The sequence below is a fragment of the Cricetulus griseus genome (genome assembly GCF_003668045.3).
Source record: "Cricetulus griseus strain 17A/GY chromosome 1 unlocalized genomic scaffold, alternate assembly CriGri-PICRH-1.0 chr1_1, whole genome shotgun sequence".
Classification (NCBI taxonomy): domain Eukaryota; kingdom Metazoa; phylum Chordata; class Mammalia; order Rodentia; family Cricetidae; genus Cricetulus; species Cricetulus griseus.
In genome coordinates, this window is record NW_023276807.1 from 268,884,630 (window position 1) to 268,901,645 (window position 17,016).

The 17,016-nt window shown below is 43.1% G+C and overlaps 1 protein-coding gene across 16 annotated transcripts in view; it reads right to left on the reverse strand.

The window, feature by feature from the left end:
- Positions 1–17,016, reverse strand: part of Dzip1 (DAZ interacting zinc finger protein 1) — a 55,760-nt gene that overhangs the window by 2,009 nt on the left and 36,735 nt on the right. For 8 of the 16 annotated variants that reach the window (XR_004772326.1, XM_027393930.2, XM_027393926.2 and 5 more), the window contains 7 exons: positions 15,497–15,659; positions 14,959–15,088; positions 14,107–14,160; positions 5,119–5,312; positions 3,177–3,307; positions 1,724–1,892; positions 586–670 (listed from right to left, as the gene is read on the reverse strand). Coding sequence is in view for 15 of the 16 variants with exons in the window: in XM_027393930.2 (XP_027249731.1) it covers positions 586–670; positions 1,724–1,892; positions 3,177–3,307; positions 5,119–5,312; positions 14,107–14,160; positions 14,959–15,088; positions 15,497–15,659 (926 nt within the window). In the remaining variant the exon portion in view is untranslated. The other 8 variants (XM_027393936.2, XM_027393935.2, XM_027393931.2 and 5 more) reach the window with 5 other exon arrangements.

Genomic DNA, 17,016 nt, shown 5'->3' on the forward strand with positions numbered 1-17,016 from the left:
AGCCCTCTGCAATCCTCTTTACCATGCACAAGGATTGCTTTGATTTATATGTATGTATGCACGCATATATGTATGCGTGCATGTGTGTGTGTGTGTGTGTGTGTGTGTGTGTGAGTGTGTGTGTGTGTGTGTGTGTGTGTGTGTGTGTGTGTGTGTGGTGTAATGGGTGTGGAAAACATGAAGATATTCTGAAGAGATACTTGAGACAGTCAATGTGACCATCAGGCTGTTGAAACGAGGGACTTCGAAGAAATGAGAATTCCCCCAGGTGGGAGATGGAAAAGACTCTACCCCAGAATGAGACGTTACCCAGTTCTTACAACAAATCCGTTCATCTTACAGGCTAAGGCTAAACCCCAGGCAATGATGGGTCAGTGGTGGGCTCTTGGCCCTACAAACTTTGACTTGGGGGTGGTCAATGAATGTCATTGTCCTTCTTCCCAGTGCAGCCACATTGAATAAATCTACTTTGTCTGCTGCCAACTGTCAGTTTGCATCTTTTAATTGGCTCATTGGGGATGGGTGGCTGGATCTGATTTGGGACACAAGTTGTGACCACCCAAAATTTGATAAACAGTGGCACACCTGTCATCTTGGTACTCGAGATGCTGATTCAGAGAGACTGAAGGTTCAGGACCAGCCCTGGGTGGTACAGTAACACAGATGAAATCTTGTGTCAAAAAAGCAAGCAAGCAAAGTAAACAAAATATGTATATGCATGCATATGCGTGCATGAGTTCACACACACACACACACACACACACACACACACACACACACACACGCAGGTGCACACACATTATGATTTTGAATTTAGAAACGAGGTCTACCGAGAGTCATGTGACTCGAGAGTTACATGCAGGCTTTTTGGGGGACAGGAAGCATCCCAACTTACAAAGTCATTTGTGATCCATCCCACTGACTACAATGCTATAAGGAAAAAACCCTCCCTTGGGAGAAAACCCAGGAAAGCACTTAAGAGGAAATGAAGGCGTACTGGAAGATTACAAACAGAATCTTCCCATCTATGTATAAGCTCAGAGGGTCTAATTTCTAGGGGCATCTGTATGAAGAGAATATTTGTGTGCACTTTGTGAAAAACAAAATTAAAATATTTAATGAGACAGTGCAGCAAAAAGTAAAACAATTTATATATATGTGAAGTAAGTTATCAATATTCAGATATACCTTATAATAAAAAAGTAACATCAAGATCTTGGTTATAACAATTCTGTCATTTGGTCTCATTTGGTTTTGGCTTTGGCTAAGTGCTCTACATTGAGCTATGACCCTACCCCAGACAGTGCTTCTGTCTGAAGAGTGTAACTAAGAGCAGATATTTATAAAGCTGGAACAGTCTGCGACTGGAGAGCTAGCTTGATTGGTACAGACAGGGCTTGCAGAGCGATCATGAGGGCTTGAATTTGACCACATCTCAGAAAAGCCACGGGTGAGGGCACCCACTGTTTCCCTGGCATTGAGGGAGCAGGAGCAGGACAGACTGGGGAACTCTGGTCAGTCAGCCCAGTCGAGCCTGCCTGGTGAGCACCAGGTCAGTGAGAGACCCTGCCTCAAAACCCAAGGCAGACTGCCTATCAGGAACAATCCCAAGACTGACTTCTGCCTCCACACGTGTGTGCATAAATGTGCACCCACACAAACACACACACATGCACACCACAGAAACACAACCCATCCATACAGGAGAGTGAAAACTGTGAACCTTCTTCCTTGAATTCCCGAGGGTTCACTGGGCCCCAGGCCCTTGGCAATTGACTGGAGCTTAGATCTCTCTTCACAGGTAGAGGCTCCCTCTGTTCCATCCTTTTCTCCAAAGATTTTTCTTCCTCTAAGGATGAGACGTCCCAGTCATCATTATCTACTTCTGCACACTGGAAGGAACACAGAGAGTAACTCGCACATCTTAGAGAAACAGCGCCTCTCGTTCACGGTGTGGCTTAGGCTGAGCAGCTGACATTGAAGGAGAAGGTGGGAACAACACAAGGGACCCAATGGAGGAAACATGGCAGAGCTGTGAAGTGAATTGGAAAGACCACATCTTGAAATTGACAGAAATTGGTTTTTTTCTTTTTCCTGTATCAATTGTGAATCTAGAAAATTCTAGACTACAAGGATTGTAGAGGGAGGAAACTCTAAAAGTCGGGTGAGAGCTCACCCAGGAGCTCTGCAGAATGTCCCTCCCCCAAGGAGCTCTTTTCCATTAAGTCTTGTCCAAAGAGAGCCACCCCGTCTCAGTGACGAAGCATTTACATTCTTTTGTTGTTGTTGTTAACACACAAAAAAGCAGTAACTAAAGAAGAAAGTTCAACAGATTGCTTGAGTCACGTGGATGAGTGGCAGGGGGTGGGGAGTGGTTATGTACAGAACTGAAGAAAATGAATGGCATCAGAGGACTCAGTCTACACAGCAAGCCAGAATGGTAACAGCCGAGCTCTACTCACAAACACCCTGGGCCTTAGAATTGCTCCAGAACCTTCCGGTCCCCTCCACAGATTCTGACTCCCAGGTGAGGACAACCCTTAATAAAAGCCCCTACCTTAATTCCAGGTGTCAGAAAACCCTTGGACTAGTGTGGAGGCCCCAGATTCTAGCTCAATGTATAGCCATGGGCAAAACACTTAATGTCTGCAGGTGTCAGATAACACACATGACAGAATTGTGAAAATCTGTGCAATGTGACATACAAATATCATTGCATTATAGGTTGAACAGCCTTTATCTGCAATGATTGGAGCCAGACGTGTATCAAATTAGATAGGGTCTTGGGCTTGGGAATATTTTCAGACATTTTATTGGATGTGAATAACTCTAAATACACTGAAAATGCCAAATCCAGTAGGCGCCAAAATAAGAAACTTTCTCGTGTGTATGCTTGAGACTCAACCGGGGCCTCCTGCAGCTCAACTAAGCTGCAGCTCAGCTCTCAGTGTTGAAAAGGTTTAGCACTTTGGGGCATTCTAGATTGTTCAAAACATACCTGCTATCAGACAGCAAACCGTCTATGGAATCACTAAATATGCAGTAACTAAGAACAAATCAAGAGGAAGTACCAGCCTTTAGTATATTAACTAATCACAGTTGACTTTTATTCCACAGTAAACACATATTTACTAATTAGCTCATCAAAAGATGAATTAGTTAGCAAGTGGTTTCACCTTGAATTCGTGCAATTCTTCCCTCTTGACAAGTGTCTCAGCAATATTCATTCCAGTGACTAGGTTACTCCCACTTCCTTCGTGTAAAACCATGCTCTCCACATCTTCAGTTTGTATCTTAATGGAGGTTCCTACAGGGGCAATCAAACTGTCAAGAAGAGGGTTTCAAATACTGTGCCACCATCAGCCGCACAGCAGCTCCTGTCAGCTTGGCAGGGGTCTCCACTTCACATGTAACTATTTACCATTGAAAGGGAACTGATATGTTTGGGGTTAAAGAGATGATGGCTCAGGGGTCAACCGGGCCGGCTGCTCCTGCCGATAATTAGGTTCAGTTCCTGGTACCCACTGCACGAAGTTCACAGCCACCTCTAACTCCAGTTCCAGGGGATCTGACACCCTCTTCTGGCCTCTTCTGGTATGTATGCACACACACACACACACACACACACACACACATACAAATGTATACACAGAAAGTTAAGAAAAATTTAAAGCTAAATACTTATAATTCCCTTAAATGAAGAAATCATAATTGCCCAGGGACGAAGCTACATAGTTTTCACTCAAAATAACAGGTCTCATTCAAATATGTGAAATTTAATGGCTTTTTATGAAACAGTGTGAATTATTTTTGAATGCACTCATTATATTTTCCAAATTATATAATTACATCGTGTGTGTGTGTGTGTGTGTGTGTGTGTGTGTGTGTGTGTGTGTGTGTGTGTGTGTGTGTACACAAATTATGAGTAATATAGTTAAACCGGATACATTTAAAACCTAGGATTTTAAAATTGTACTAAAGCAATCTATGGTAAAAGACAATCTATTGACTCTACTTCCTTTTGAAAGTTATCAGAAATCTCACACAGGAGGTTTGTCTCTCTTTGAAATCACGCTGTCAAAAGCATGGTACATTAGGACAGCGTTCTCAGTCATCCAAGGCTGATGGACTGAAGTTTGCTTCAGATTCACAAGCTGAGGCTCTCACCCCGCCCGCCCCGCGGTAATTCAGTTAAAGTGATGTCATTAAGAGTTGTCCCATGTGGACGGGGAGATGGGTCAGTCAGTAAAGTGCTTGCACACAGCCATGAGGACCTGAGTTCAATCCCCGGAACCCACATAAAAAGCCAGGTGTGCTGGCATGTGCGCATAATCACAGTGCTGGGTGAGATGGAGACAAGAACATTCCCGGAGCTCAGTATCCAGCTACTCTTGTCAGTCAGTGAGCTCTGGGTTAAATAAGACACCCTGTCAAAAACAAAAAGAGATGCCCAACATTGAACTCTGTCCTTCATACGTGTGTACAAATGTGTGTGTGCAACCACACATACACACACACACACACACACACACACACACACACACACACACGTGCACTACATATGCATGCACATGCACCACACACATGTACCACACACACACACACACATGCATCACACATTGAACACACACATGCACCACACACACAGGAAACACACACGCATACATACACACATTGAACACACATGCAGCACACACACACATACACCAAACACAGACAGGAACTTCACACACACATATATATGCCCCACATGCGCGCGCACACACACACACACACACTCACTCACGTAATTGAAAGAGTGGCCCGTGATCTATGTGAGCAGTCCTTATAACCCTGGAAGCAGAGCTGAGATGAGCTGGGGGAGGTGATATGAAGAGACAGGGAGAGGAGTGCCACCCCGAGAAACAGGCGTCGTTGTGTCAGGCCCTCAGCTCACCCGTTGGATTCTGCGGCTGAGGAAAGCTGTGCCCTTGAGCATCCTCAACTAGCTCCTCCCCTCTTTGTGCAGACAGTGGCTCTCTGGTGGCTCTGGGATGAGCCCTCAGTCCTCACACAGCTCAGAAGCCAGTGCTCGGTGCCCCTGGGTGTGGAGCAGGGTTTCCCGAGAGCAAGGCTCACCTGAGGGCTTGGGGGAAACATCCGAGTCCTCCATTTCACTGCCCTCTGTCCAGTCCGTGTCGCTTCTGACAGAGCTCTTTCTAAGGTTACTCATACTGTTTTTACACGGCTGCAGGGTCATCAGGTCTGAAGAAACGTACGCCTGGATCAAGTCCTCTTCTTCCGGCTCCTCCTCTGAGCTGAAGGGAGGCGTCCTGTGTAGGTCAAAACCAAAATGGGGTGCATGGGTGCTGTGTCCTCATTCCAGAATGTACTAACCAGGCGTGTCTGTCTACTCTCTTTCCCTTTAAAAATCAGTTCTTTCACTAGGCGCGTAATTGGCTTCATTCTGAATTTTCACACATACTTTAGTTTTTAGTGTTGCTCTCTCCCCCCTCCTCCCCTCAATCCCCTGCCCCCCTCTTCCCTGCAGTAGGCCTCTTTCTTCTGCTTTCATGTCACATATATCCTGTCCACCTCTTTTTATTTCTCTTTTTCTCTCTCTGCAATATTCCTTAGCACCTCTTTTCCCCAGTCATGGACTCCTCTAGTTTTATGACTGATATATCACCCTCCCCCCCACACACACACAGAGATACACACAATTACGTAAGAGTTAAAAACCCAGGACCTACGTATGAGGGAAAACATTCAATATTTGTCTTTCTGAGTATGGGATATTTTGCTTCAGAGTAATTAATCATTTTCCTGAATCCAATGGCACTGTGTACATGTCCCACACATGTGTCTCTTGATGGACATTGCTAGCCATGTGAACAGTGAAGAGAGAGCCATGTCTGTGTGGACATCTCTGTGGCGGCTCAGAGTCCTTTGGACATCTGTGTGGACATCTCTGTGGTGGCACTCAGAGTCCTTTGGGTACGTGCCTAGAAGTGGGATGACTGGGTCCAATGGAGGTTCTGTTTTTTAGCTTCTCGAGAATCCTCTATATCGATTTTATGTGCCTGTCTTTTAAAGTGACATGGACCCCTGAGGTAATTCAATAAAGGGAACTCCCCTGGACCCACAAGACAAGGAGGCAGTGAAGCCAGCATGGTGCGCATAACTGAGGAGTCACTCCAGACCAGTTCTGATGCAGGGTCAGTAATACGGACTGAGGTTCCCCTAAGCTCAGATGTGTACCGTTTTGGTATTCTTAGCTTCAGGAAAACATTTCTCAGTGAATGAAAACATACCTACACTCAGACTACTCCATCTTTAAAAAGCTGTTACTTCTGACTCATGGACTGCTGCCCCAACCTCAGAGCAGCATTTGTGATTTGAGGAACATTCAGAGAAAGTGGTAATGCCTGTGCACACTTGTTCGGTCACACACATCCCATGAGAGGAAGCTCTTCCCATGAGGTTTGCGCGTGCAAAGATGAACCATTGTTTATCTCTACTTTATGTCACCCAGACTTGGGCAACGGCAATGACATCACTAAGAGAAAATAAGGATCATTCAGAACTAATGACAAAAATATACAGGTAACTTATTGAGTGCTCTCAAGAGCCAAGACCCTTTTATATGTTCTCATTTAATCTGTAAAATGATTCTAAGCCAGGGATGGCATTCCACGCCATGAATCACAGTAATTAGGAGGCAGGAGCATCTCTGTGACTTCAAGCACACCATAGTCAGAGACTGAGTTCCAGGGCAGCCAGAGCCACATAGTAAGACCTCTTCTAAAAAAGAAAACAAACCAACACCAAAAAATATTCTGGGCTGGGATATTCCAGCCCCCACAGAGTGCAGAGAGTGCAGAGGTGAGCTGCTTTGGCCCCTGCCTTTGGCCCAATTTCCGCCTGCCCACCCAGGCAAATCGCGCCCGGGGTCTGCAGACAGGACAGCTGGAACCCTGAAGACCAGACAACCCAGAGTCTGCTGACATCTCTGCACCAGTGCTGCACTCACCCACCTGGAGATCGAGTGCCTTGGACCTGCCTGTACCCAAGCTGAGACCTATCAGGATATCGGAGCCAATTGCACCCACCTGAAGAGAACACCGGTCCCATACACACCAGGAAAGGAAGTGACACCACCTGTACCCACTGGAAGAAGAGATGGGAAGACGACAATATAAGAAAACACCCAACAACAGGAAAACCAATATGACACCACCAGAGGCTAGGGACTCTACACCAGCAAGACATGAACATCCCAACACAGAAGAAGCAGAAGAGAGCAACCTTAAAAACAACTTCATGCAGATGATAGAGAACCTAAAATAGGAAATCAGAAAATCCTTCAGAGAAATGGAAGAAAAGACAAACCAAAAGATGCAAGAAATCAAAGAAAGCCAAGAAAATACAAATAACAGCTGAAGGAAACAGTTCAGGACCTGAAAACTGAATTAGAGACAATAAAGAAAACACAAACTGAGGGAATGCTGGAAATAGAAAAGCTGAGTAAACAATCAGGAACCACAGATGCAAGCATAACTAACAGAATACAAGAGATGGAAGACAGAATCTCAGACGCTGAAGACAAACTAGAGGAAATAAACTTGTCAAGCAAAGAAAATCTGAAGTCTAACAAATCCATAACACAAAATACCCAGGAAATATGAGACACCGTGAAAAGACCAAACCTAAGAATAATAGGTATAGAAGAAGGTGAAGAAACCCACCTCAAAGGTGCAGAAAACATATTCAACAAAATCATAGAAGAAAATTTTCCCAATCTAAAGAAAGACATGCCAATGAAAGTACAAGAAGCCTACAGAACGCCAAATAGAGTGGACCACAAAAGAAAGTCCCCTCATCACATAATAATTAAAACACCAAATGTACAGAATAAAGAAAAAATATTAAGAGCAGCAAGGGGAAAAGGCCAAGTAACATATAAAAGCAAACCTATCAGAATTACACCAGACTTCTCCATGGAAACTCTGAAAGCTAGAAGGACCTGGACAGATATTCTACCAACTCTGAGAGAACACGGACTACTATACCCAGCAAAGTTTTCAATCACTATAAATGGAGAAAACAAGATATTCCATGACAAAACCAGATTTAAACAATATGTAACCACTAATCCAGCCCTACAGAAAGTACTGGAAGAAAAACTCCAACCTAAGGAAATTAACTACACTCACAAAATCATAGGCAATAGATAATTCCACAAGAATAAACTCTCAATGGACCTTAATTTCCCTCAATATTAATGGTTTTAACTCGCCCATAAAAAGACACAGGCTAACAGACTGGATACAAAGACAGAATCCATCTTTCTGCTGCATACAAGAAACACATCTCGAATTCAAAGACAGACATTACCTCAGAGTAAAGGGTTGGGATAAGATATTCCAATCAAATGGTCCCAAGAAATGAGCTGGGGTAGTTATCCTAGTATCTAACAAGTTAGAATTCAAAATAAAATCAATCAAAAGAGATGAAGAAGGCCATTTCATATTCATCACAGGAAAAATCCAACAGGAAGAAGTCTCAATTCTAAACATCTATGCCCCAATACAAAGGCACCAACATTCGTAAAAGAAACATTATTAAAACTCAAATCACAAATAAGGCCTCACACAGTTATAGTGGGAGACTTCAACACCCCACTCTCACCACTGGACAGGAACACCAGACAGAAACTTAACAAAGAGACAAAGGAACTAACAGAAGTTATGACCCAATTGGGATTAACAGACATCTATAGCACTTTCTATCCAAACACAAAAGAATGTACCTTCTTTTCAGCATCACATGGAACCTTCTCAAAAATCGACCATATATTCAGCAACATAGCAAACCTCAACAGGTACAAAAAATTGAAATAATCCCCTGTGTCTTATTAGACCACCATGCTTTAAAGTTAGAAATCAAAAACAAAGCAAAGTACAGAAAACCTACCAACTCATGGAAATTGAACAACACGCAATTGCACCATTCCTGGGTCAAGGACGAAATAAAGAAAGAAATTAAAGACTTCCTAGAATTCAATGAAAATGTAGACACAACATACCCAAACTTATGGGACACTTTGAAATCAGTACTAAGAGGAAAGTTCATAGCTCTAAGTGCTCACATGAAGAAACTAGAGAATAGCCACACCAGAGTTGACATCACAGCTGAAAGCTCTAGAAAAAAATGGAAGCAAATTCACCCCGGAGGAGCAGACGCCAGGAAATAATCAAACTGAGGGCAGAAATCAATAAAATCGAAACAAAGAAAACAATTCAAAGAATCAATATTACAAAGAATTGGTTCTTCGGGAAAATCAACAAGATAGACAAACTGTTATCCAAACTAACCAAAAGGCAGAGAGAGAACATGCAAATTAACAAAATCAGAAATGAAAAGGGGGACATAACAACGGACACTGAAGAAATCCAGAGAATCTTCAGGTCATACTTTGAAAACCTGTACTCCATAAAATTTGAAAATTTAAAGGAAATGGACAATTTTCTGGACAGTTATCACTTACCAAAATTGAATCAAGAACAGATAAGCAACTTAAACAGACCTATAACCTCTAAGGAAATAAAAACAGTCATCAAAAGTCTCCCAACCAAAAAAAAGCCCAGGGCCAGATGGATTCACTGCAGAATTCTACCAGAAATTCAAAGAAGAGCTAATACCAATACTCTTCAAATTATTCCACACAATAGAAACAGAAGGGAAACTGCCAAACTCTTTTTACAAGGCTACAATAACCTTGATTCCTAAGCCCCACAAACACACAACTAAGAAAGAGAACTACAGACCAATATCCCTCATAAACATTGATGCAAAAATTCTCAATTAAAATACTGGCAAATCGAATCCAAGAACACATCAGAGAAATCATCCACCATGATCAAGTAGGCTTCATCCCAGGGATGCAAGGATGGTTCAACATATGAAAATCCATCAATGTAATCCACCATATAAACAGACTGAGAAAGAAAAAAAACACATGATCATCTCATTAGATGCCAAAATGCCTTTGACAAAATTCAACACCCCTTCATGATAAAGGTCTTGGAGAAATCAGGGATAACAGGAACATACATTAACATAATAAAAGCAATAGCCAGCAAGCCAACAGTCAACATCAAATTAAATGGAGAGAAACTCAATGCAATTCCTCTAAAATTGGGGACATGACAAGGCTGTCCACTCTCTCCATACCTCTTCAATATTGTCCTTGAAGTTCTAGCTAGAGCAATAAGACAACAAAAAGAGATCAAGGGGATACAAATCGGAAAGGAAGAAGTCAAACTCTCCCTATTTGCAAATGATATGATAGTCTACATAAGTGACCCGAAAAACTCTACCAGAGAACTCCTACAGCTGATAAACACCTTCAGCAAAGTAGCAGGATACAAGATTAACTCAAAAAAATCTGTAGCCCTACTATATACCAATGACACTTTGATGGAGAAAGAAATCAGAGAAACATCACCCTTTACAATTGCCACAAACAACATAAAATACCTTGGGGTACACTAATCAAAAAACGTGAAAGACCTGTACCATAAGAATTTTGAGTCTCTAAAGAAAGAAATTAAAGAAGATACCAGAAAATGGAAAGATCTCCCATGCTCTTGGACAGGTAGTACCAACATAGTAAAAATGGCAATGCCAAAAGCTATCTACAGATTCAATGCAATACCCATCAAAATCCCAACACAATTCTTCACAGACCTTGAGAGAACAACTTTATATGGAGAAACAAAAGACCCAGGAGAGCCAAAACAACTTGTACAATAGAGGAACTTCTAGAGGCATCATCATCCCTGACTTCAAGCTCTATTACAGAGCTATAGTCCTGAAAACAGCTTGGTATTGGCACAAAAATAGACAGGTAGACCAATGGAATAGAGTTGAAAACCCTGATATTAACCCACACACCTACGAACACCTGATTTTTGATAAACAATCCAAATTTATACGATGGAACAAAGAGAACATCTTCAACAAATGGTGCTGGCATAACTGGTTGCAGACAGGTAGAAGACTGCAGCTAGACCCAAGCCTATCACCTTGCACAAAACTTCAGTCAAAATGGATCAAAGACCTCATCATAAATCCAGCTACACTGAACCTATTAGAAGACAAAGTGGGAAATTTCCTTGAATTAATTGGTACAGGATACTGCTTCCTGAACATAACACCAGTAGCACAGACACTGAGGTCAACAATTGATAAATGGGACCTCCTGAAACTGACAGTCAGCAAGACAAAACAGCAGCCCACAGACTGGAAAAAGATATTCACCAACCCCACATCTGACAGAGTGCTGATCTCCAAAATATACAAAGAACTCAAGAAGCTAGTCTCCAAAACACCAAACAATCCAATTAAAAAGTGGGGTACAGAACTAAATAGACAATTCTCAATAGAGGAATCTAAAATGGCTGAAAGACACATAAGAAAGTGTTCAACATCCTTAGCCATCAGGGAAATGCAAATCAAAACAACTCTGAGATACCATCTTACTCCTGTCAGAATGGCCAAAATCAAAAACACCAATGACAGTTTATGCTGGAGAGGATGTGGAGAAAGGGGAACACTCCTCCACTGCTGGTGGGAGTGCCAACTTGTACAGCCACTTTGGAAATCAGTATGGTGACTCCTCAAGAAAATGGGAATGAGTCTACCACAAGATCCAGCAATTCACTCCTAGGCATATACCCAAAAAAACCACATTCATACAACAAGGACATATGCTCAATGATGTTCATAGCAGCACTATTTGTAATAGCCAGAAACTGGAAGCAGCCTAGATGCCCCTCAACTGAAGAATGGATAGAGAAAATGTGGTACATTTACACAATGGAGTACTACTCAGCAGAAAAAAACAATGGAATCTTGAAATTTGCAGGAAAATGGATGGAACTAGAAGAAACCATTCTAAGCGATGTTCGAGGTAACTCAATCACAAAAAGACAAACATGACATGTACTCACTCATATGAGGATTTTAGACATAGTTACAGTAAAGGATTGCCACACTGCCAAAGAAGCTAATAAACACGGAGGACCCTAAGAGAGACATACATTGTCCCTGGAGAAGGGGAAAGGGTCAAAATATGCTGATCAAATTGGGAGCACGGGAAGAGGGGGGAGGGAGCTAGGAGAATGAGAAGGGAAGAAGAAGAGGGATGCCGAGGACATGAGGGAGCAGAAAGTATGAGTCAGGGGAAGAATAGATGATAACAAGAATGGAGATATCATAATAGAGGGAGACATTTTTGGTTTACAGAGAAATCAGGCACTAGGGAAATGTCTGGAGATCTACAAAGATGACACCAGCTAACAATCTAAGCAACAGAGGAGAGGCTACATTAAATGCCCTCCCCTGATAATGAGATTGATGACTAACTTATATGCCATCCTATAGCCTTCATCCAGCAGCTGGTAGAAGTAGAAGCAGACACCCACAACTAATCACCAATCTGAATTGAAACCCAGATTCAGAGAAGGACGAGTGAAGAGCACAGGAGTCCAGACCAGGCTGGTGAAACCCACAGAAACAGCTGACCTGAATATCAGGGAACTCTTGCTCCCCAGCATGGGACTGATCCAGACCCCAGGAACATGGGCTTCTGTAAGGAAACCTCGGAAATCTACGGGACCTCCTGTAGAAGTTCAGTATTTATCCCTAGCATAGGTGTGGACTTTGGGAGCCCATTCCATATAGAGGAATACTCCCTGAGCCAGGACACAGGGGGGGTGGGGGGCGCTAGGCCCTACCCCAAAGGATACAATAGACTCTGATGACCCCCTATGGAAGGCTTCACCATCCAGCGGGAGCAGAAAGGCTATGTGATAGGTAGGGTTTTAGTTGGGTGGGTGGTAGGGGAGGACGGGTGTGAGAAGGGAACTGGGATTGTCATGTAATTCAATCCAGTTTCTAATTCAAATAAAAAAAAGTTGGAAAAAAAAAACTGGTCACAATAACATACATTTATACCAGTGTTCCTACAAAGGAAATGGAGGCAGAAGAATATCTGGAAACCACGGTAAGTAACAAAGAAAAGACTGTAGTAAACAAGATTGAGAGCAGGTATGACATACGAGGTTGTCCTTTGACCTCACATAAATGCCAAAGCATGTGTATAGTATGGTTACACTCACACTGTATTCAAGTTCTCTCTCTCTCTCTCTCTCTCTCTCTCTCTCTCTCTCTCTCTCTCTCTCTCTCACTCTCTCACCCCCCACACACAAAAATATTCTGTAAACAAGAAAGAGTCACATAATACAGATCCTTTTTTAAAATAAGGCTCAAAACAAGCACTTAATGAATGTCAGCTGATGAGTGAATGAGCAAAGATTCCTATCATCTAAGGACCCCAGCAGAAGGCCGTCAGAGTCTTCGTTAGCCGATACAAGGAGGCAGAATGCTGAAATATCACCTGACCCAGCCACCGAAACACCATCCCTTCTGTTTAAATGTGCTTGTTAAAAAATTACACTGGGGAAGTTCCTTTTTCTTAATGGAGGCTGTGATGTGGTGACATGCTACTGAGTGACAGGGTGACTTAAGAAGACATGTCTCAAATAATATATCACAAAGGACTTGAGAAGAAACCTGATGGGGGGGCCCTTCTGTACATATGTTTCTCTTATTAGTTGATGAATAAAACACTGACTGGCCAGTAGAAACAGGAAGATGGGTGGGACTAGGAGAGGAGGAGGATGCTGGGGAGAGAGAGGCATTGAAGAGATGCCATGTGGAGATCAGAAAGATAGGACACCCCAGGCATTCTCTGGTAAGATAAGGCCATGTAGAAACACATCGATTAGTAGTTATGGGTTTATCATTAAGACAGAGCTAGCCAGTAAGAAGCCCTAGCTATTGGCCAACAGTTTTACAATCAGTATGTCTCTGTGTGCTTATTTGGGGCTGATCAGCTGTGGGAGGGACCAGGCTGGAAAGAAACTGCAGCTATAGTAACCCTGTTGAATAACCACTGTGGCTTTACTTAATCACAGTGAGCCCCACTTTACCACAAAAGGACTGCTCAGACACTTTATATCCATTGCACCCACCCCCAGAGCCCCTCCCAGTACTCACTTGGTAGCTGAAAACTTTTTGAGTAAAGGAATTTCTTTGGTATTTTTCTTAAGTCTAAAAAAAAAAAGAAAAAAATAGAGGAAGACAGAAAGGTATTTCTCAAGCGGGTAAGTAAGTAATATAGCCAACACAAACGTCTATGGAAAACACAAAAGTCTTTGGTTATCTCCAGAGAGTGTACTCGAGTTGTAAATATGACTCATTGCTACCAACTGAGTGTAACTCAACAGACCTGCAGTGTGGTGACGTCCAGAAGTGTCCAGAAGCAGGACTTTGGGAAGTACTGGACTAAATGGAATCAAAGGGTTGGGTCCACCACTACCTGTGGTGGGTGGTTTGAATGAAAATGGCCCCTATAGGCTCAACGTTTGAGTGCTTGGTCCCCACTGCACCTGTTTGGGAAGACTAGGAAGTGTGACTTTCTTGGAGGAGGTGTGTCACTGGAGACTGGCTGTGAGGTTTCAATGGCCCATCCCTTCTCAGTTAGCTCTCCCTCTGCCTTGTACATGTGGATTGAGAGGTAAGCTCTCCATTAAAGTCTCCAACTTCCCTGTCTGCCGGCTGCTGCCATGCTCCCCCCCAGCCATGATTGTCTCTGACTCTAACCCTCTGGAACCATGAGCTTCCAGATCAAATGCTTTCTTTTATATGTTGCTTTGGCCATGGCGCTTTGTCACGGAGACAGAAATGCAGCTAAGACACTGCCTTTGAAAGGGGAAGAGGCCACAGCTTGTTCACCGTGTGAGCTCTGGCTACACAACTTGACCTTTGACACCCTGGTGCAGCCTCCAAAATAAATGCCCATTGTTTCAGTGACCTATTATTATAGCAACTTCAGTTGGAAATACTCACTTTGGGACAGCCACCTTATCAGTAAACACAGCTCTCTGCCTGACCAGTGGCCTGCTTTGTGGGGGAAGCTGGGTGGCTTTGGGAGCTTCCTCAGCTGCAGAGATGATCATGGGAGGGTCATTGTGCCTATCTGGAAGAGAAGCACCATTCATGAGTCTCCACTGCCTCAGCAGTAAAGTGAAAACCAAATGACACAAATGCTGTCCATGGTGTTGTCGGAAAGAAGAAGCCTGCCCCTCAGGCTGGAGTCTCTTGTAGCCCAGGCTGGCCTTGGATCTGCTATATAGTCAATAAGGACTCTGAACTCCTGGTCCCACCTGCCCTTACCTCCTGAGCACTAGGATTATAGGCATCCATCCACCCAGAGTGTGAGTCGGGGCTTCTTTCAAGATACAACCCAAGACCCAGCATTTCAAGTAAGACAGTAAGAAAAGTTGCTGGTGCCATAGTTTGCAAACATTTAAAATGGTAAAAAAAGGTTGTTAGATTTAGCTCCCATGTGTAGCAATGCAGTGCCAGGTGGCAGCGGCAGGCTTACCTGAGGTCAGGGATACCTTCTCCTCGATTTTACAGATCAGCTGGTGTTCAAGGGATTCTCGGATTTGCTGAATGTTGGGCATTTGTTTTGCAAGATCATGTCTGGCTAATTGCATGGCTTTGAGTGATTTATTCAAGATCTCACATGGGATGCCGTGTATGTCCTGAAGGAAGAAGATGTCATGTCAGTCATTACCCTTGGATGTTTTTCACTTATAGACATTCGCTTTGCTCTTCTGGTCCCCAAGGTTATTTAAGGTAGGGGGTGGAGATGCCCCACCATATAACAAACTCTCCCGGTTCCAAAAGGAGCTTGTAATACCGGTGTGCCTATTTATGACTGGTTAGCCAACAGCGCAGTGCTGTATGAAAGTGGCAAACGAGACTACCAAGGCGAGAGGAATTCCAAAACAGCCACACATAGAGTCTAAGAAATCACAGACTGACAATACTAAGAATTGATTAAAGACACGGTGCCTCTGAGGGCAAGTATGGATTGCAACACTTGAGAAAATGATTCGGGAGCAGCTGTGAGGATAGACATGTCTGCCTCCTGACCCAGCAAAGTCATTCCCAGGTATTCCTCGGGGGAAAAAGACACCAGAGAACATGCACAAAACCTAGTTAGCTAGAACAGCCCGTTTGGGAACCCTGTGCATCCACTTACAAGAAGGGAGATAAAAGTGCATGGTATTCATACAGCTCAATGCTACAGTAAAGCAACTGAAGAAACAATTACTGGTGAGTGAGACAGACACCCGCTGCATGGACCAGAGCACCCTCAAAGGAGGCGAGGTGTGCCGAATTGTCCACGGCACATGGTCCCACTTCTGTGAACTCCGGTCACCACTTGTTGGAGAGTAGCTGGTACACAGGCAAGAAAGAGGTAAAGGGGACCTTCTAGGGTGCTAGAAATATGCCATGTTACATTTAAGCATACCAACATGGACACACACAATGTATCCATGTGCTTACTCAAATATATGTGTATACATGTGCATGTATGAACATATAGTTCATACAAATGCATGTATACATAAATACACAGCTACACTGATATATATGTCTACTCACAAGCACCTGTGATAGACAGCTACATACACAGGTTCTCATACACATCTACAAACACATAATACTATATCCATCCAACATGCATAAGCATGCATATGGTATAATGTGCATTCATGCTCACACATGTGTGTTCACATGTGTGTATATGTCTGCATGCCTTTGCAATAATACATATATACATTCACCACATACAGCTATGTAAGCACCCATGTATTTACCAGCACACAAATAAATTCACCAAATTGTTAAGATTCATACATTTAGTGCATTCTAATAAAGATTTGAAAAGCACAAGGGGTTTGTATGTAAGATGTGGTACTCAGATGCTTCAACTTGGTTTCAAGATGAAACCTACCATTTACTCAGCGCTGGCTCTGTAATGTGCGGTTGTGTGAGGGGAATCTCACAAAGTGTTAGTCACAATGTATCAGTGCACTACAGCCATCCAGA